Source organism: Symphodus melops (genome assembly GCF_947650265.1).
Source record: "Symphodus melops genome assembly, chromosome: 15".
Classification (NCBI taxonomy): domain Eukaryota; kingdom Metazoa; phylum Chordata; class Actinopteri; order Labriformes; family Labridae; genus Symphodus; species Symphodus melops.
Genome location: NC_136705.1, coordinates 23,897,226 through 23,915,891, shown reverse-complemented (window position 1 = coordinate 23,915,891; position 18,666 = coordinate 23,897,226). Strand labels below are relative to the sequence as shown.

The window sequence follows — 18,666 nt, the reverse complement described above, 5'->3', positions numbered from 1 at the left end:
TTTTGATTGGCTGAAGAGGGGGCCTGTTGCCATGACGACGGCTAGGGGTTTTGGTAGCGTTGCCGTGCCGCTTGTAGTGTGATCCGCTGCTGCTGCTGCTGCTGCGTGTATGGAGGAAGCAGCTGCTGATCTGATCTCTGACATTGTGTCTGAATAAAACTGCGCACAGACGAGTCTCTTTTAAAAACACCGGACCGAGGCAGGCCGTGGATGATTGTGAGTGCTTTTATTATTTTTATTTTATTCAAATTTCCACTGATTTGTATCGGCGTTAACACGGCTCGCGTCTCGAACAAGCTAAAAGTAAATGTGGTCAAGTGACTTCGCTTAAGAAGAGCCAGCATGGCAGATCAAGCGTCAGCATGTGGCCAGCTAGCTCACGTCAACGTCACCTCTCTGTGTCGAGCTTGACGAGTACAGACTAATATTCACGGACAGGCACAAAGCCTGCAGTTTGATGTGCCAAACACGAAGAGAAATAACACTCTCGGGGGAGTTTAAAATGTTATGCTAACCGCTAGCCGTACGTTCACCGTCTCTGACCCCGCCGAGCTTACGCCGCTCCGGGCTTCTCGGTGAGGCTAATGCCGGTAAACCGTCAAGCTTTATGGATCTCATTTAACATGACCACAAACTTCCGAGCTCTTCTTTTCAGTGTATAAATAAGTTCATAACGAGTCCCCGTGTTTCGGGCTGTGCGTTGTGCAATAACGTCCACGACGACGTCATGACGTGTAACTTTGAGCTCGTGCTCCTTCATGTCTCAGTGTTTAAAAGAGTTCAGAGTTCATCTTGTTCACCCCTAAACTGTCTTTGTTCACGGCCTGGTTTCTCATGTTGTTGTTGTTGAAGAAGAAGAAGAAGAAGAAGAAGAAGTGGATGTTAAAAAGAAGAGACACTGTCATTTATATTTATTAAACATACTTCTGTCTGATACTTTAAAGTCTTTACAGATGAATACAGATTCACAATATTTACTTAGATGTGGAAACTTTGATTCTGCTGACCCCACGTGACCTCAAATCGACATCGTGATGATTTGACCATTTGAGTTTTCGATGATTATTTCGTGTCTTGTTTTTGTCCTCATAGTTCACCAACATGCTCTCTACTGTTAATTTGCTCAGCTATTAACGCTTGGATCCGAGTGAATATCTGAGGAACTATATTGCGATTTATTTATTGAATATTTTGCTTGAGCAGATTTTATTCTTTAAGTAGAAATGAACTTCTCTAAAACTCAACAAAATAAAGAAACTTGCATTTCTTGCAGTTTTTCCCGCAGTGTTTACATTTGACTTCTTTTTGCTCGCCGTCGTCTTCCCTAAAGACAAAATGTCTCCAAACGACGCCGTGAATTGGAAGAGTCGTCACGTGGCTCGACTTCTGTGTCACTTAAAAGTCAACAAAGTCATATAGTTTTGATTTACATGTGGTGAAGGTTGAGGACTTCAGGGAGACAAATCCGCTCATGACAAAAATACTTTTAATGCCAAAGATGTTCTCAATGTGTTCAACTGAAGCAGCCGCAATGTTCAATGTGACTTCAGTCTTCCTGGTGGGAGGAACGTCTTACTGAGCATGTGCAGTTCGAGTGCCGTCTCTGATTGGAGGACTAACACTTTCCTGTAGCTGTCTTTTTGTTGCCACTGTCCCCGTGTCCTTTACGTTGTTGTTTCTGCAGATTTAAGACACCAAGATCTCCTACTTTAAATACTATACCGATGGCCCAGAGGTTAGGCGGCTTCATCGTGTAGCTAAGCACATGATGTAATGGATTATCACAAGATTATCCCAGATATGGAGCGCTCAACAAACAATGCCAGAGTGTTGGACAAATATCCAGTTTGCCCAGTTTGCCACATGTTGTTATCGTGGGTTCACGTTTCTCCCCCTCACACTCTCTCTCTCTACACCTGCAAACCTGTCAGTTTTGAATTCGCCCAACTGGACAATCCTCATCTAAAATTCATTGTGGGCGCCGAGGTTTGTTTGTTTGTTGAAACGGTTGTGACGTTAATGGAGTGAGGCGTTTGTTTTCTTCTCGCCCTGTTTAAAGCTGCTGCAGAGAAGAGAAAGTCAGCAGGAGCTTTAAAAACAGAAGAAGAAGAAGCAGATGTTGTCAGTCTGTCATTATTTTGTCGACACAACCTCCATGGTCATGTTGTAGGTCGAACCATCTGTTGTTTGTAGTAGTAGTAGCACGTTAGCATGCCCCCTCTCCGGTTCATGAGCCTCTGAAGGGTAACTAGCTCTGCCTCCCAGAATAGACGAGGCTCTGCTAACTTTACTGACATTCATGACTATAAATACGCCAAGTGGACGCCCAGTGATGCGAGTGTCACGGCTGACGAAAAATAGCTTTAACAAGCACGTGGATCTGAAAGATTGTGAGTGAGCTGAATTCTCTCGAGTCGAGGACGATCATCATGTTTCAGTATCGGGGACAGACCTCCAGCGGGGCGACGTTACAACTGGCCCGCTGGCCCGGACGCCCCCCTTGACCCCAGGCCAGCTGATTGCACTCCATAAAAAAACTAAAACCAGACTCCGGTGGACGAGTGTGTCGTTCAAATCCAACCTGTGGCTCCCTCCTTGCGTGACGTTCCCCCCTCGCTCTCTTCAGTCACGCATTCATCTTAATTTCACATCGTTGACTTTTTAAATCAGAAGAGATTATTGTGACATCATCTCGTTAATTACAACGACTTTACATAACATCTGATCCCTCTCTGTACCTTGGCGTGTGTCGTGTTGAAGGGCGACCGCATCATTGTCACGCTACACGTGAGTTTTAAAATGGGGGTCATGAGGTCAATAGGTCAACTTTACAGAAAATCACTGGAAGTGTCTGCTGAAAACGAAGCCTCCTGCCGCTCTTTGAACGCCACGCGCGGACCAGTAACATGAATGAGAACGTTTTTAAATGGCTTCAGCATCAGATCAGTCGGTCGGTCCTTACAGTTTTGGGGTCGCACGTCCAAAAGGCAGATCTCGACCCCCTGGCCTGGATAGTGTTACACCATGGTTTCAGGTTCATAAGAGGTTAAAACTCCGATGAAATCTGAGGCTGACTGTCCCATCTCTGATTATTCTGCTCCCTTTTTTTATAGGTCGACTTACAGAGCAAAATGTTTGGAAACTTAAAACTAGTTAAGGTGCCACATGATGACATGAGTCATCGGGTTATATGACTAAAACAACAAGGCGTAGTGACGGGAAAGCTGGCGGTTGTTGGCCCTTCTCTTTATCATCTCAGATCAAAGTCTAGACCTTTGTGTAAAGCAGGTAATCCTGGCGCTCACACACTTCAGTGTGTTGCTCCGTTTCTATGTTTCTGCTTGAGCTCAAGCTGCAGTCTTCAGCTCTCTTCTTCACAACTTGATGAACACTTTGGTGTCACTTTTCAGAGAGTTGGCGGCACTGATGACAAAATCAGAAAGGTATTTCTCTGACGACGGGTGATGACGGTGAAGCAGGTGACGAGCGAGATGACGTCGGAGCTTTTTAACCCATTGAGGCTCGGTCTAGACTACAACCATTTAAAAAAAGGAACACGACATGATGTGGGAGTGTTATCTTGAAGCTGGGACTCCTCTTACTACGTGAGAGTGAAGAAGGTCAAAATGCTGCTGCTGCCATGTGATCAGTCTTATCAGACAGCGCGGACTCTGACCTGGAGTGATCCTTTAAAATCCAGCGTGATGTTTGAGGCTAAGTCACCAAAGCAGACTCCCTGTTGGATTGTTAAACTGAATTGTTTCCTTGATGGCTGAGCAGAAACAGGCTGAAAGTTTTAAAACCTTCTGTTCACTGAAGACCCTGTAATTACCCGAGACGTTTGTGACTTTGATTTGTCAGACTGTATCCGCAGCAGTTTGGCGGAGCTAGCCATTAGCGGTGTAATGGAGGAGGCTGAATAATTCGATGATTGGCAGAATGAGGAAGTTGACAGTTCTGGTTCACTTGAAGCAACCGTGTTGCCATTTTTGTGCTGCGGCGTGCTCGCCGTTGAGTTTTTCACACATGCAAAGTGGAAAACAACTCCAAATAAGAAATGACAGCGAGCGTTTAAAAGGATGTGAAAGTGTCGGATCAAAACTACTCTAAAGAAAAAAGTTTGTTGGATGTGCTCCTCCCTCACAGCTTGACCCCTCACTCAGGTCTGAGGAGTTTGTGGTAGATGGAGGAGTGAAACTGCACATGTTCCCCCCCCCCCCGTGTGTTTGTGAAGGAGGGGTTTCCCCGAGAGTGAGTCGGCTTCTGTTGTCTCGGGTCGGTGACACTCTGCTAACCAAACAGAGGCGGGAGCTCTGAATGCCTGCACAGTTCACACCCTTGTGTTTAAAGTTTATCCGCTCGCCGTCAGCCCGTCGTTTGTGTCCTGCTATCAAACACAACATCAGGATATTTCAGGAAATGTCACAGTAAGAGCTGGAACCCCCCCCCCCCCCCCCCTGTTTGCTGTTTTAAATGTTTTAATTGGTCACTCTGCTTCAGGCCCTGTCTCTATAAAAAGCAGCCCCCTCCCCTCCCCCCGTCACCTCCCTGCCCCTCTTTAACCCTTAACTGTCCCCGTGTCTGTCGAGTGGGACTCGAGATGCAGCTCAGTTGGTCTCGCCTCCTTGAAGAACCGTTCCTTCGACGGAGCGAAAGGAAGAGGGCCGACGGCTCGGTCCTGTGCCACAATGGCTCCTTGTCTCATTAACACCCCTCCACCCCCCCCACCTCAATTAACGGGACTTTCTTAATTGATGGTCGTTATGGTAACAGGGACTCGGGCTGACCCCGCTCGAGTGAATCCTTTACGCTCGGTGCATCACAACAGAACTGAAAACATTTTGTGTCATAGCGAGAAGAAAGTCTTTGTGACGTGTTTCTGAAGATGTCACCTCAAACTTTTAACCCCTTTTCTGATTTTGACTTCGGGACAGTTGAGATTAAACGATGACTGTGCAGCACGCCGCGTTGTGCACGTTCGTCCTGTCATGTGGTCAAAGTGTATTTGAAACGAAGTCACTCGAAGACCTTGACTTCTTCTTCTTTTAGCGTCGAGAATTTGGTTTGACTTGTTGCAGAACACGCAGGTCGTTGCACTGATTTTATGATTCAGAATTCTTCCCCCCTTCAAAGAGTCAAACTTGTTTCTTCTCATTTGAATTATTTCCTTCAAACCTTTGAAAATGAAATCATTATCACTGTAATGCTGAGTAAAAAAACAAACGTATGGACGCACAAACAAAAGGGAAGTGAAAACCTTAAAGGCTGCTGCTAAGAGCTACTGTATCATAGCAACAACGAAGGACTGATTTCAGGTCAGTGATTGATCCGTGATGGTGAATATCACATTTTCGACGTGTCAGGAGTCAGCTTGTGTTCACCACAGAGCTTATTTCAGGCATCGAACCACAAAATCCCCAGTTAGACTTTTAGAGGTTAGAACCCAAGGAGCTAAAATGCTAACTTCCTGGTTTTAGGACTGGTTCCTGTGCCGGCCTATCAGGGAGGAGTTTGTGCACAAAATGTCATTAGTAGTATTTACGTGGAAGGTAATCTCCTCCAGCACACATTCCTGCACGCCGGCTTTATTCTGAAACTTCAGCTGAACTGTTAAAGGGACATTTCTTCTTCCTCTTCAGATACAGACACCTTTCATTGTTTACATTACAGCGATCTGGATCGCTGCTTTCTCAGAGCTGCTTTTGGTATAAGTGTATGAAGTTGTTGTTGTTGTTGTGAAGTCAGAGCCACATGACCTGATCAGGTTTCCCTGTTGGCTGTGGGCTGTCTCGTACTTCACTCGTGTGTTTGACTTTAGAGCGGCTGTGAGAAGTGACGGCCTCCGATGAACATCACAATCATTATCGTCCTTTGTCTTGTTTGCTCATTTTGTCCCCTGACTGTTCGGTGATTGCATCAGTCAATTCATTAGATGTTGCTCGGCTGTTTGTCGGAGGCTACACGCTGCTGGAATTCATAGATTGCCAAAGTAAACGCTGCTGCTCCAATAATCGCGACCTCCCCCCCACCCACCCACCTCGGCTTCTCGCCGCTCAGAGTCCACTGTTTTGGCGTGGAGCGGGGCCGAACCGCCTCTGTGTGAAGTCTGAAATTGTTTTCTGAAAATGAACTTCCTCAACAGGCGGGAGGTGTTTCCTCCCCCTCCCAGTCCTCGCTCTGAAAGCTGTGAGGTGAATACTGAACGCTGCAGAAACATGACTAGAGCAAAAACAACTGCTCCTTTGTGCGAGCGCAGTGTGGGGCCGATCGTAACACTTTGTGCGAGCCTTCTCGTTCCTTTTCACCTCGTTCCGGGGATTGTTTTCATCCATTCAGAAGTCCTATTTTAAAAAAAGGAACCATTTTATCGATAGCCTGAATAGCCTCGGATGCTTTATTTATCATGACATAATTCCACTCTCCCGTAAATTAGAGGCAGCTATTTGGTTCTCTCTCTCTCTCTGTCTCTCTCTCTCTCGCTCTCTCTCTAACTCACTCCCCCTTTGTCTCATTCACATTTTCAGAGCTCCAGCCAGACTGGGTAGTCGCCTAAATATCAGTTGGGGTTTCAAATAACAGCCTTTGCCATGGGGCTTTGCGACACACCTTTGTGTATCAGTTGCAGACGTGTAACTGGTTTGTGTCAACTGGTTTCTTTGGTGTGAGGAGGGTGTGTCTACTGACGGCAGTTACGTCTAAATGTTTTATGTTTGGAGTGAAAAGTACAAGCTGTTGTTTATTTGTACACTTGTGTTTGTTTCCAGAAAGGCGAGCTCTGTGCAGCACAGACATGCTGTCACAAAGTCCGCCTTAATGTCACTCAGCAGCGATTGCCATGACGTCCAGGTTGCCCCCCCCACCCCCCACCCCCCCCTCCCCGCTCTTTGTCAGACAGGTTTGTGGAGAACAGCGGCGGACTGCTGGCCTCAGCATTTTCCGCCTGTATTGATCTCCCCACATTAGCTCTCTCTTCATGCACAGACATGAGCACAATCGCTTCCCTTACAACGCTGCTGGCTGCCGTGGCAACTGAGTCCTGATCGTGGGATTCGCTTCCCAGAGAACATCTCAAACCTCTTCATTTAGCGCCGCTATCCTCTCCTTTACATTCCCCAGTACATATTTGACACATCAATGGCTTGATTTGCCACTTACAGCCATCTCCGTATGTCTTTGTGTATTTTTGAATAGGCTAAGTGCTTAACAGGATAAAAGAGCAGTTTGAAAAAAAAAAAAGGGGGGGGGGGTATATGTGGCTTGGCACCTGCTGTTAGTGGCTGCCTGTTTGCACATGAATATGATGAGGCTGGGCGGCGTGCGAGGCTATTTTAACTTGCAGATGAGCCATCAGGTCAGCACCGTCGCAGCTTTGGTGTATTTTCAAGGATGAGCTGCAGTCAACAGGCCAGCGCGGCTTATTAGCTCCCTCTCCCCTCGCCACTCTCTGCACACGAGTGTCCCATTATTCACCGCATTCCCAGCCGCCTCTCTTTGATGCCTTTTTCATAAGAGCAATGATAGCTGCGATCATTGCGAGCAGCAGTGGTAATTGACCAGCTGCAGTCACTGTAAAACACTTCCTGTGTTTGGCTGCAGCCCGCTCACTCGTCCGCCCTGCCTCCGTTGATATTCAAATTGGCGGCGTTCTGGAGGAGCTACTCACACGAGGATAAGTGCTCTCTGGCACCTAAAGGGCCCCGGCTGAGAGGTCAGGACTGCGAGGAGGGACTGAAGTGAGGCTCTGCTGTGCTTTAAGGTTAATCCCAGTCCTGACTCTTTACCCAGCCTGCACTTCTTCTCATCGCTCCGCCTTCAAGCTGAATCAGGTAGCCGCCCCGGGCATTCATGGCCTGAGGAAGACGAAAAAAGAGCCGCCCCGACCCCGGGTCCATAAAACACCCAGCAGGCTGAATGTTTGTCATCCACATCCATGAGGTAACTCAGTCATGGATCGAGACTTGACTTCAACTCTCGGCTAACAACATGAAACAGGACTTTAAGAAGCCTTGTCAATCCTGTCTTACTTTAGAAGAAGAAGAAGAAGAAGATTAACTTTATTGATCTCTGAAGGGAAATGAAGCTGAATCATGCAGCACACACATGATATGCACAGTGCACATGCACACACAGGATGCTATGGACAGAGATGTCAGAGTGACGGAGAAAGTCTGAACTCGGCTTTTTGAAAGTGTGAAGCTCCAGTGAGACGTTCTAGTTGTTCTGAAGTGACGATGATGATGATGATGATGATGATGATGAAGCTTTAATGCCACAGGATTGATGGAGGCTGTATGGACGCTCATGTTATTCAAGCTGGCAGCATTGTTGTTATTAATACAAATGATGGTTCTTGTGTTTGTGTCGCTGGACGTCGGGCCGGTCTGAGTCTTAATTTAGAAATCCTTCTTGGAAGTCCAAATGATTTTGTCTGTGAAAGCTGCGGACCAGTCGGTGCGTGCACGCTCCCTCGTCTCTTTGTAAATTCATCCAGAGTAGGAAGCTGTCATGTTGAGGGATATCTTTTTGTGTTTTTAGTCTCTTGAGTGGAGATTTTCTTTGAACACAAATGGGCAGTTCTCTCGCCGGCTGACACATCTGATTGCTCCACTTCTCTGAGAGCTGTGATTCATCCCTAGACCGAGGATAACTTACACAGCCCACCTCACCCAGTCTCCTCTCTCTCTCTCTGCCGCCCATAAAAGGATTTCCCTATTGTCATGTCCCTTCCTCTCTACACTCATCCTGTCCCTTTGCCTTTGGCCTGGAAAGCTCTGTGACTTCCTTTAAAGTGCTCCACATCGTAGAAGTATAAAGAGCAGACGAAGACCATTTAAACGACGCCGACATGTAAAAGGAAGACAATGGAGAGGCAGAATTCAGGACAAAATGTAGCTCACATGACGTCATGTAACGAGCAGACAGGAAGTGCTTTAAAGGCTGAATAAATCATGATGGCAGACTTCGAAGTCACATGATCAAGACAGGATCTCTGCTGTATGTTTTTTCCCCTCATTGAGAGCTGAGTGGTCATTTTGTAAATGCACTAATGCCTCCTCCTCCTCCCCCCTCTCATGTCCTCGTTGACAAACTGATTTGTGTGTGGCAGTGTGTGTGTGTGTGTGTACACTCCCTCTTCTGTCTCACCCACTGTGCAAACACTCTCGAGGTTGACCCAATTCTTATCTTATCGCAGAAATATAAAAACATATTCTCTCTCTCGCTCTCTTTGTGCACCTTTTACCTTTGCTCTCCAACCCTCCAAACCACACACACACACACACACACACACACACACACACACACACACACACACGCTCAGCATGGATGACTTCCTCCTCTGCATCTTTACATGCTGTTTGTGGGATTTCTGCTCCTAATTAAGGGCACGGTGTGGTCGTCATGGTGACACTCAGGACATGAGGCTTGTTGCCTGAAGTAATGTCTGAACTTAATCCTGAAGAGGTTTGAATAGCGCTGCTGTTTGTAAGATGACATCGCGATGATTCCTTCAAAGCTGGAGTATCATTGTCTTATTAATGACACGGGCTGAAGCCTGTAATACACTTCATGCTGCTTAATGACTCTTTACACTACTTCATCTGACATGTGACAAATTGAATCTTGATCCTTGCTGCATGCAGATCAGTCTGTGAGAGTGGATGGAGAGACCTCCACTCGTTCCTGCAGCCGCCTCACGGCTTCACGCTCACTTACACGTAACGAGCAGCTGCGCCTCGTCTCAAACGAGGTGGGCGTCGAGGAGTGGCGCCTGAAGTCGGTGCAGTTTCTCGAGAGGTCCTCCACGGTGGTCCTCGTCCTCCTCCTCCTCGGCTAATCGAGAGGAGGGGACGGCTGAGAGCCTCTCTCGGGCGTCCTCACCAGGCGTGAAGCAGAGGGGCAGCGAGAGGGCCACAGGGGGAGCAGCGGCCGCAGACAGGCGCAGCCTCAGGGGGGGCGGGGGGGTGGGTGGCCCCGGGGAAGACCTAAGAAAACAGGGTCAACGCTCGGACGGGCACATCATTCCAATATGTCACATCCAGTTATGTCATACGGCCAACCTAGAAACTGATTTTTGTGGAAAAGCTGTCAAACCAGTTTCCTTCTCACTTTGATGTTTTTGATTTTAAACGTATAAATACTTTAGTTTTCACATTTTGAATGAAAATCTGTACAAAAATCACCCCTTGAATATTTATCATGACAACCTGCAGCAGATGCCGTGTAACTTTGTTTTCGACGATGTTTAAACATTTATCTGTAATCAAATATTCAGAGATGCTTTATGATGCTCAGGCAGCATGTTTGACTCCTTGTCTTCTGCTCTCCCTCTGCAGACCTCTTTGATTTAATGGGTCCAATCATTGGGATGTCACCAGATAAGAAAACGGAAATTCCGGGTATGCAAGAGGAGCGGACTGGCCTCCGAGGTGTTTGCGGTGTGGGAACGCTGCCCGAGGCCGAGTGTGCGTCCAGTCCGCTGGCGACCAGCGTGGATCGTGCGGGCGGCACGGAAGACGAGGAGCTCACCAATCTCAACTGGCTGCACGAGAACCTGCTGCAGAACTTCACTCTGGGGGGTCCGGAGGCTCAGCCCAGCGGCAGCCCCCTCTTTGACATAGAGGGAGACTACGGGCCGAACCAGGGCCCGTCTTCCTCCTCCTCGCCACACGGCAGAGGCAGGGAGCGGGACTCGATGAAGGCCAAGCCCCCGTTCTCCTTCTCTCTGCTCATCTACATGGCCATCGAGCAGTCTCCCAGCAAGTCTTTGCCCGTGAAAGAAATCTACGGCTGGATTCTCGAGCACTTCCCGTATTTCTCCAACGCTCCCACCGGCTGGAAGAACTCGGTCCGTCACAACTTGTCTCTGAACAAATGCTTCCGCAAGGTGGAACGAAGTTTGGGAAAGGTACGTTGACAAGCCGACGCCTCACACAGAATTCAAGAAAGTTGGGATTAATTTGAATTTGATGCCACTCATTTTGTGGATCTGGTGAACTTAGCGTTTCCTCTTTTCATGGCGGCGTTTCAACAACATGCAGAGATGAGCTGAGCTGACAGATGATTGTCCCTGGAAGTGTTCCTGAGCTCATGCAGAGACATCCAATCCTCAGATTGTTGGAAGATTTGACTGTAATGCAGACGATGAAATTCACAGGTTTTATGTTTAAAAAGATGATTCTTTAAGCGGAGCCGGCGCAGTGTTTGACAGAGTGAGGAACCCCAAGACTCATTTAGAGAAGCTTTGCATGATTGACAGCTCATAAAGCTCCTTCTCTACCTGATGCTGGCGTCGGTAAAATGCCTCCTCTCAGCTGCCGTCTCTTTAAGACCCCTCTTTCCTCTGATTGGCCAGCTCTCTGGAAGCCGAACACTGCAGGGCTGCCAGTGGAGAGGCTACACAGAGGCTTCAAGTCGTCTGTTTTTTTGTTTTCATTTTCAACTAGCTGTCTCTTGATTTGGAGGACGAGCTGTTTAGCGCCCTCTGCAGACTCCAACATACATTTAGCTCCTTCTCTTAAACTTCGCCTCATCCAGCATGGGTTTCAAAATGGAGCTCAGCGTCATAGGTCAGCTGTCGCAGGTTAACTGTAAAAACGCTGAGATGTTTCATCACTTCTCCAGTCAATGCTCCAGCTTTTTAGAAACTTTAGATTCAGAGATTTATTTGATATGTTGTCTTACAGGGTTTTAATGTCTTGTTAATCGTCACCTTCTTTGGGGCTGTAAACTTAGAAACGCTTCACTCTTTCTGTAGCTGTAACATTGTTGTTATTTTTTGTGGTTTTGATAGTGAAGCTTTTCAAATGAGATTGTTGGAGGTGAACGTTTTGTTACTTGGGGACGCTGCAGTACGTCTCATGTGACAGAGACCTCTGACTCTGCTGAGATAAAGCTCAAGGTCACAGATAGCCTCCCTCCAGAAGAAACACAAACACAGCACGCTAACACAGCGCTCTCTCTCCCAAAGCGCCACGAGGCAGAGCAACAGAGAGAGTCTCTCCTCCAAACCGCAGAGTCACGCCGAGAGCAGGAAGCCGGCGTGAACTGAAGGAATGTGTGTCGAAGCAGTTCGTGTCCCCGCGTGGAAAAAAGAAAATAGAGAAGTTTACCCTCTCATGTGACAAAGAGAGGAAGACGCTCTGAATGGGAAACGGGTCATCTTTTTATCAAACAATTGTTCATTTACTTCCTAACTGTCCGTTCGTCCTGCTGAACACAGAAGTCTTCATGAATGTCTCGTGAACGTTCTGGAGAACAGGAAACAGAAGGCTGCAGGTTCATTACCGCGTGCACGGAGACGCTGACAGTCGCATGCATGTCGTCTGTGGTCGAGCTGAATTCTCCTGATTACATCCTGCTGCGCTCTCACATCAGACCGGCAGGACGAACTCCGGGTGAAGTCGGGGAACAATGCTGCGTTTTGCGTTGACACGTGCAGCTCAAGCCGTGTACTTCGGGAGTTCTGTGCGAACGAGGCTTAAACGACTGGATGAAGAAGCAGGTTGCAGCGAGCGAGTCTGTTCTGTTTCCCTGTGAAAGCAGGAGGTCAGAGGGCGGCGTTTAGGAGTCAGGACGGCGTGCAGCTCCTGTCCTTCTGTGGAACAGAAAGTGAGCGAGCGTTTCTTAGGAAGCAGGATCGGTAAACGCCTAAAAGAGTCATCATCGTTTCAAACCCTTTCCAGGAAAATCTGAACTCTGATGTCATCAGGACTTCCCAAAACCACATATTTATGTTGATCAAACGTTTGGTAAACATCAAAGAGTATCAACAGCTGGCTGGTTTGTTACCACGGCAACAAAATACCACATGATGTTGGCTCACGTCTTGTTTTAAAATACCAGCTCAGGCACTAGATTGCACACACGCTTTGCCGACGTGTCCCGGTGACCTTTGTGTGAAGGGGGGGGGGGGGCGTGTCTTCACATGTGATGGACAGTGGCATGGCAACGCTCACAAACAGAGCCCGACCTGTCATGGCGTGCTGCTCAAACGTTGCTCAATCCTAATCGGCCTGTTACGTAAGAAACAGAATCCAGGAATCCCTCGAGCGACGACACCAAAACCGTCGTTCACATCACAAAACATCGACCTCAGACTCGAGTTTAGATTTCATGGTCAGTTTGACAGTGTAGTCACATGATGTCTGCGGTAACGTGGCGTTTCTGTGTGAACTGATTTACCGTAAGACAGACTTCTAATGATACGTCATCATGAACTGAAGAATTCAAGATAAATACATTTAGTCACTTTCACTCTTCATCACGCTGCTCTTCAGCGCTGTCCCAACATCATCCCGCTCTTCTTCTTCTTCTTCAGGTAACGATGAAGTCCATCCCTTTACGTACGGCCAAACTTTTACGTTTCTCTACTAATTCATGGATTTAAACTGTCAGGTCCTTTCATTCATGAAGCAACGTTTAAAGAAGAAGAAAACCCTCAAAAAGTGATGAAACAGGAATAAAGGAGATTAAATAAAACAGGAAACAGAAACTAGAAAAAAAAAAAAGACTTGAAATCGTCAGTGATCATCATGAGCAGCGGCCATATTGAGCTCCAGTGTGAGTTTGTGCTTGTGACCGGCGCAGTCTGTGATGCCAGCGCTGTGTCTGGCTGAGACCTCATATTTTCCCACCGTGGGAGGGGGATGGCGGTTAGCGCTCGGCGAGCGGCGACATGGTGAGGCGCAGGCCGCTCAGCGTGCAGGTGCTCAGCGGGAGCTCTTCGTCTGCTGAGACACCAGCGCCAGTTTCACATGACGCTGGCTGGTGGTTTCCGTTGCCATGGAGACATTTCCTTCTTCCTGCATCAGGGCCGGTTGGTAATCTGAGTCAAGGTTACTCTCCTCCCTCCCTCCCTCCCTCCCTCCCTCCCTCCCTCCCTCCCTCGCGCTCTCGCTCGCTCGCTCCTCTCTCTGCTCTCCTCCCAGACTGGGCAAAGCGCCGCCATCAGATAAAGTGACAGTTAACACACTCCCGCACACACCACCAACAGACTAACGTGTCCTGCAGCAGCTCTGGAGGACACGTTTCCTCCTTTTGTCGAGGCTGTTCAGGAATTCTAAACGTTGCATATTTGAAGTTTCACTCTCAAGTTTTGCCTTTTGTGCAAACTGAGACGAACGTCTGGGCTTCTTTTCAGGTCTGCAGAAAAAAAAAAAACAGCTAAATGACACAAATACTCTAAAATTCAGTCTTTTTGCATTTTCTTTAAAAGCGCTGTGAGCTCAGAGCTGCTGTGAGGCTCGTTGTCGTGGAGATGATCGCTTTGCCTCAAAGAATAATCTGTAAATAATAATCGTCCAAACCGCTTCCTGACAAATCTGATTGTTTGCTCTCATTGGATCTTCACTTGTGCTGCTGCTGTCTTTTCCTTCACATGGAGCAGCATACGAGCCCGTAAAGAGAGAGGAACGTTTGCAAACATTATTAAATGTAGTCCGTGTTTTAGAGCTCGCTGTGGGGCTTCTTGAACTTTTTGAACAAAAGGACGAACAGAATAAGTTCCAATGCGATCCTGTTTCATTCCAGCGTTTTCCCTCCCTCCCTCCCCTCGAGATCTAGATCCTACTGGAGCCCAATGTTTGCTTTTTACACGTGCGTAAAAGTTCACTCCCCTTCACCCAGACTTCTTCTTCCTGCCAGACCCGTCAAAGGTCGAATGTCAGCTTGTCAAGGTCACGTTGACATCACGCGAGCGGTGAGCTGCCATATTCGTGCACCGTTTCCACGGACTCTGCCAACCTGTCCTAATACTCGCAGCATGGACATAAAGGGTCAGACTCTGCTCCACCTGCTCTCCTGACAGGCCGCCCCCCCAGCTGTGATGTGAATCAGCCAGACTTTGTCACCTGGATGTCGACGTTTAATCGACTCTACTCTTTCTTGTTTTGTTTCTCGCAGGCCAATGGAAAAGGTTCTCTGTGGTGCGTGGACCCCGAGTACCGCCCCAACCTGATCCAGGCTCTAAAGAAGCAGCACTTCCCTGCCGCACATGCCTTCTGCACACCGCCCGCCTCCCCACCCAGGTAATCATTATCAGCTGATTTGGATGTGTGAGGTGTGTGTCTCCTGTAAGTGAAACTTTGAGAAGGTCACCTCTCACCTTGCGTTTACCTCCTGCAGTGCCTCCTCCCCCCCTCGGCATCTCTTTATTCAAGGCTGCTCCTTCAAAGGTGAGATCCAAGCACACCCTGCTTCTAAATGTGCCTGCACTGCAAGAATCAGCACATGCACCCAAAAAACCCCAAACATCCAACCTGTGCACTTGTTCACCTTGTGTTTGTGCAGTATTTTGATTTTGTTGCCTTTTGCACGTTTCAGCCCCAGAACATTCAGCATCACCGTGCTTTTCTCCTCAACTCCTGTTTGAATGTGTTGCTCTCGAGTCATTGATGCCTCGTGTAGACCGTGATGCCTCCTCCTCCTCCTCCTCCTCCTCCCCTCTTCTGCCTCTTGGATTTGTAACCTTGACGACAGGCAGAGGTTCTGCCGGTGCAGAGTGTCGAGCACTCAGTCTCACTGTAATCATTAATAATTTAGAGCCCCAGAAGTGAGCTCCGAGGCTCTTAGACACTTTGGCAGGTCTGAAAAGATCGGATGCACTCTCAGTATCAGTGGCTTGAATTCAACCTCTTGATTTTTGGGGGGTTTTGAGCCTTCTATTTATCAAATCCATCCAGTAGACACAAGCCCCTTTTCACACTTCAACTGCACGCTGGAAAGTCACCCACAAAGTGTCCAGGTGGCCTGCAGGGGCTGCCAGCCTCCAACTTCAACGTCTGCAAGAAGTTGGAGGGTCCTCATGCTAGTTTGCAAAGACTCCTCCTCCTAATGCACGCCCCCCCCCCCCTCCAGATTACCTCCCGCTCTGAGCTGCATGTGTGAAAGGAAAGCTTTAAAGATGTCAGGAGGAGTGCAGGTGTGAAGAGGGACGCTCAGCTTGAAATGATCCCATTATAAAGCCAGTCCTCCCAGTCCTGACAGAGTTGAGATGCCATAGCTTTCATTGCTTTCACGCCGTAGGACTGACCATCATGCATGTTCTCTCCTCTTCCAGAGTCTGACATTGATGCTGCCACTGCCATGATGCTCTTAAACTCTGCCCCCGGGCACCACGTTGACCCATGTAAGAGAATCCACCAGCAGCCATACTGTCACCTGTTCTGACTCCACTCACATGCCAACCCGTTCATTGCTTTCTTCTTCTTTTTCTTTTTGTGTGCTGTACTTTGTGATGTGTACACGTTTGTGGTTCGTGCACAGAATCGTATTCACACAATTCTGCCCGTTAAAAAATCCTCAAAAAAAAAACATTCGAAGGAGTCGTTATAAAATGTGGGAAATACCAAAGCCAACAAATGGTTGAACGACGGAGGAAAGCTTAAAATGCTTCAATCAGAGGTGAAGAAATCCAAGCCCCTCTTTTCCTCCCTCATTTATAAATCGAGCCTCTTAAACATGCAGGATGTTTTTAGGCTGGGACCATGTTAACGGAAAAACCGTCAGCTCATGAAGAAGTGAGGAACATCCGGTGCAGACTTAGATATTTTTAAAGCGTCTTAGTTCTGCTTTACTCGTGTAAACAGAGCCGCTCGGAGCTTCAGTGTTCGGGTCACGCTGTCTGATTTCTGTACACTTGAGTTATTTTCGGCGCTGCTCTGTTTCAGTCACGACCTCTGAAGCTCCTTCCTGCGTCGTCCTGTTCCTGCTCGTTTGAGGGTCTCGGTTCACTCGCAGGACGAGTCATCCAATATTTCCTCTGGGATTAATAAACTTCTTCCCTTGTTTAATCCCTGCTTGCTGTTGCTAGGTAACCAGAGTTCTGTGACCATTAAATCTGTTTTAACTTGCTCTCTATGTTAAATGCTTCTTTTTGATTACAAAGAGACCACGAACAAGCCGGACCTGGCGTTTACCCCTCAAAGCACCCGGGTTAGTTCCTCGCCCCCGCCATCATCGCTGACACACGTCGTATCACAAGTTCTGCCTCTTCTTGGTTCTGGCCCATCGTTGAGATAGGAGCGACTTTGACGAAACGCGGCGCCGTTTGAATATTTCAAGTTTTTTTTTAAACTCTCAGAGTCACAACCAAATCCTGGTCTGGTGTTCAGGGAGCGTGTTTGGCCTGCTCTTTGATTTAAGGTGAGCCGGGCAGCTCTTCTAATCAGAGGCGCTGTCAGCGGACGCGTGCCTCGAAGGTGAATCCACAACGCTGCGTTCCTTCTTCTTCTCCCTGTCGAAACACGTTTCCTCCTGTTCTGTTAGACTTGACACTAACGCAGCTCGTCTGTCACGTTTAACACGACCATGAAGTTAAAAGCTGTCTGCTCGTTGACTTGAATGTGTCCTCACAGATTGTTTCCTCGCCGCTCTCTGCAGGTGATTCTGAAGGCCCTCTGGACCTCTCCCGGCCCGACTCGGTCCTGGTGAGCAGCGATCCCAAGCAGGATCACAACTACAGCAGCGTGGCTCTGCAGCGCTGCTCCTCCCGCTCCTCCTCCTCGTCTCTCTCCTCCCTGGACGAGGGAGGCTGCGACCGCAGGCAGTCCCACCGCGCCGGTAGCGAGGGCTTCCACAGCGACGAGGACTCCGACCTCTGGGACGAGAGGGGCGTCCACCAGACGTCTCACCGCCCGCCCGCCATCAAGTGGCCCGTCGGCAAAAGGCCGCGCCGGGAAGCGAAGCCGGAGCTGGACGAGGAGCTGAAGGAGGCGGCGGGCTCGTTGCTGCACCTCGCCGGTATACGCAGCTGCACGGAGAGCTCCAAACGCACTGTCAAGAGCACAAAACTGAACAGGAAATAAACTTTTCATTTTAGCCCCGCCCCCCCCCTCACCATCAGACTCCCTGTGAACCCTAAGGTCCGACCCCTGATCGTGTGTCCCAGTGTGCCTCCTTCTCCTTCTCTGATCGTTCATTGACCATTCTGAGCCTTTTTTTCTGTTCGGGAACTAAACCCAGTCCAACAAAACAAATGGCAATAGTATCGTTCACACAGGAGAACAAAGCCATAAAGAGACTTGTGTAACTCGGGGGTGACTGTCGGGGGGGCGTCGGGGTTTTTGGGAGCTGTGGAAGAACCATCACGAAACCAACCCTATCCAAAACGACCTGCCTGCTTCTGTCGCCTTGGAAGATTGTGATTCAGGAGTTTCCCTCTGACGGACGAGACGAGGGGGGAAAAAAAGCTGAAGGTTTTTATAACTCAAAGCGTTGCATGCTTCCTCCTCAAACCTGTGTCCTCTTCCAAGTGAATCTATTTATGAAGCGAATGAGTGCATGTTTGTAACAGATGAAATCTAACCTCCTGGTGTTATCGGTTTCTCCTTTTAGTGCTAAAGACAAAAAAAAAAAAAAAAAGCCACTGTTTTTCAGAAAGGAATTCTCGCTCTATGAATCCTCTTTTTAATGAGAGATGCAATAATTAATCCACAACCTTAACTTTATCCACTTGAGTTCCCGGTGGCGTTTTTTTTTCTTCTTCCTCCCAGAGTCGAGTATGAAAGCTCAACTTTACGATGACGAGAAGGAATGGAGCAGTACGAGACGAGCTCGGGCTCTATTTCAGGATCAGCAAGACGTTGAAATAGTATTCTTCTGCCACTGCCAAATTTAGTTGCAGAGTTAGCCGAACGACTCGGCTGAGTGACGCGCGGCCATCAGAAT

General features: G+C 48.2%; 1 protein-coding gene across 1 annotated transcript; it reads left to right on the top strand.

The window, feature by feature from the left end:
* On the top strand, nucleotides 1–17,824 carry foxn2a (forkhead box N2a). Its single transcript, XM_079363257.1, has 6 exons — nucleotides 1–216; nucleotides 10,335–10,906; nucleotides 14,902–15,026; nucleotides 15,124–15,173; nucleotides 16,058–16,126; nucleotides 17,380–17,824. Exons 2-6 carry the CDS (start codon nucleotides 10,349–10,351, stop codon nucleotides 17,802–17,804), a joined length of 1,227 nt encoding a protein of 408 aa, XP_079219383.1. The 5' UTR covers nucleotides 1–216; nucleotides 10,335–10,348; the 3' UTR covers nucleotides 17,805–17,824.
* The last annotated feature ends 842 nt before the right edge of the window (nucleotides 17,825–18,666 follow it).

What these genes read in the sequence shown, in the direction of transcription:
- foxn2a (XM_079363257.1), top strand. Translation starts at nt 10,349, where the DNA reads ATGGGTCCAATCATTGGGATGTCACCAGATAAGAAAACGGAAATTCCG. An exon ending in TGGAACGAAGTTTGGGAAAG is followed by an intron (nt 10,907 to 14,901) that starts GTACGTTGACAA and finishes TGTTTCTCGCAG; the next exon opens with GCCAATGGAAAAGGTTCTCT. An exon ending in TCAAGGCTGCTCCTTCAAAG is followed by an intron (nt 15,174 to 16,057) that starts GTGAGATCCAAG and finishes CTCCTCTTCCAG; the next exon opens with AGTCTGACATTGATGCTGCC.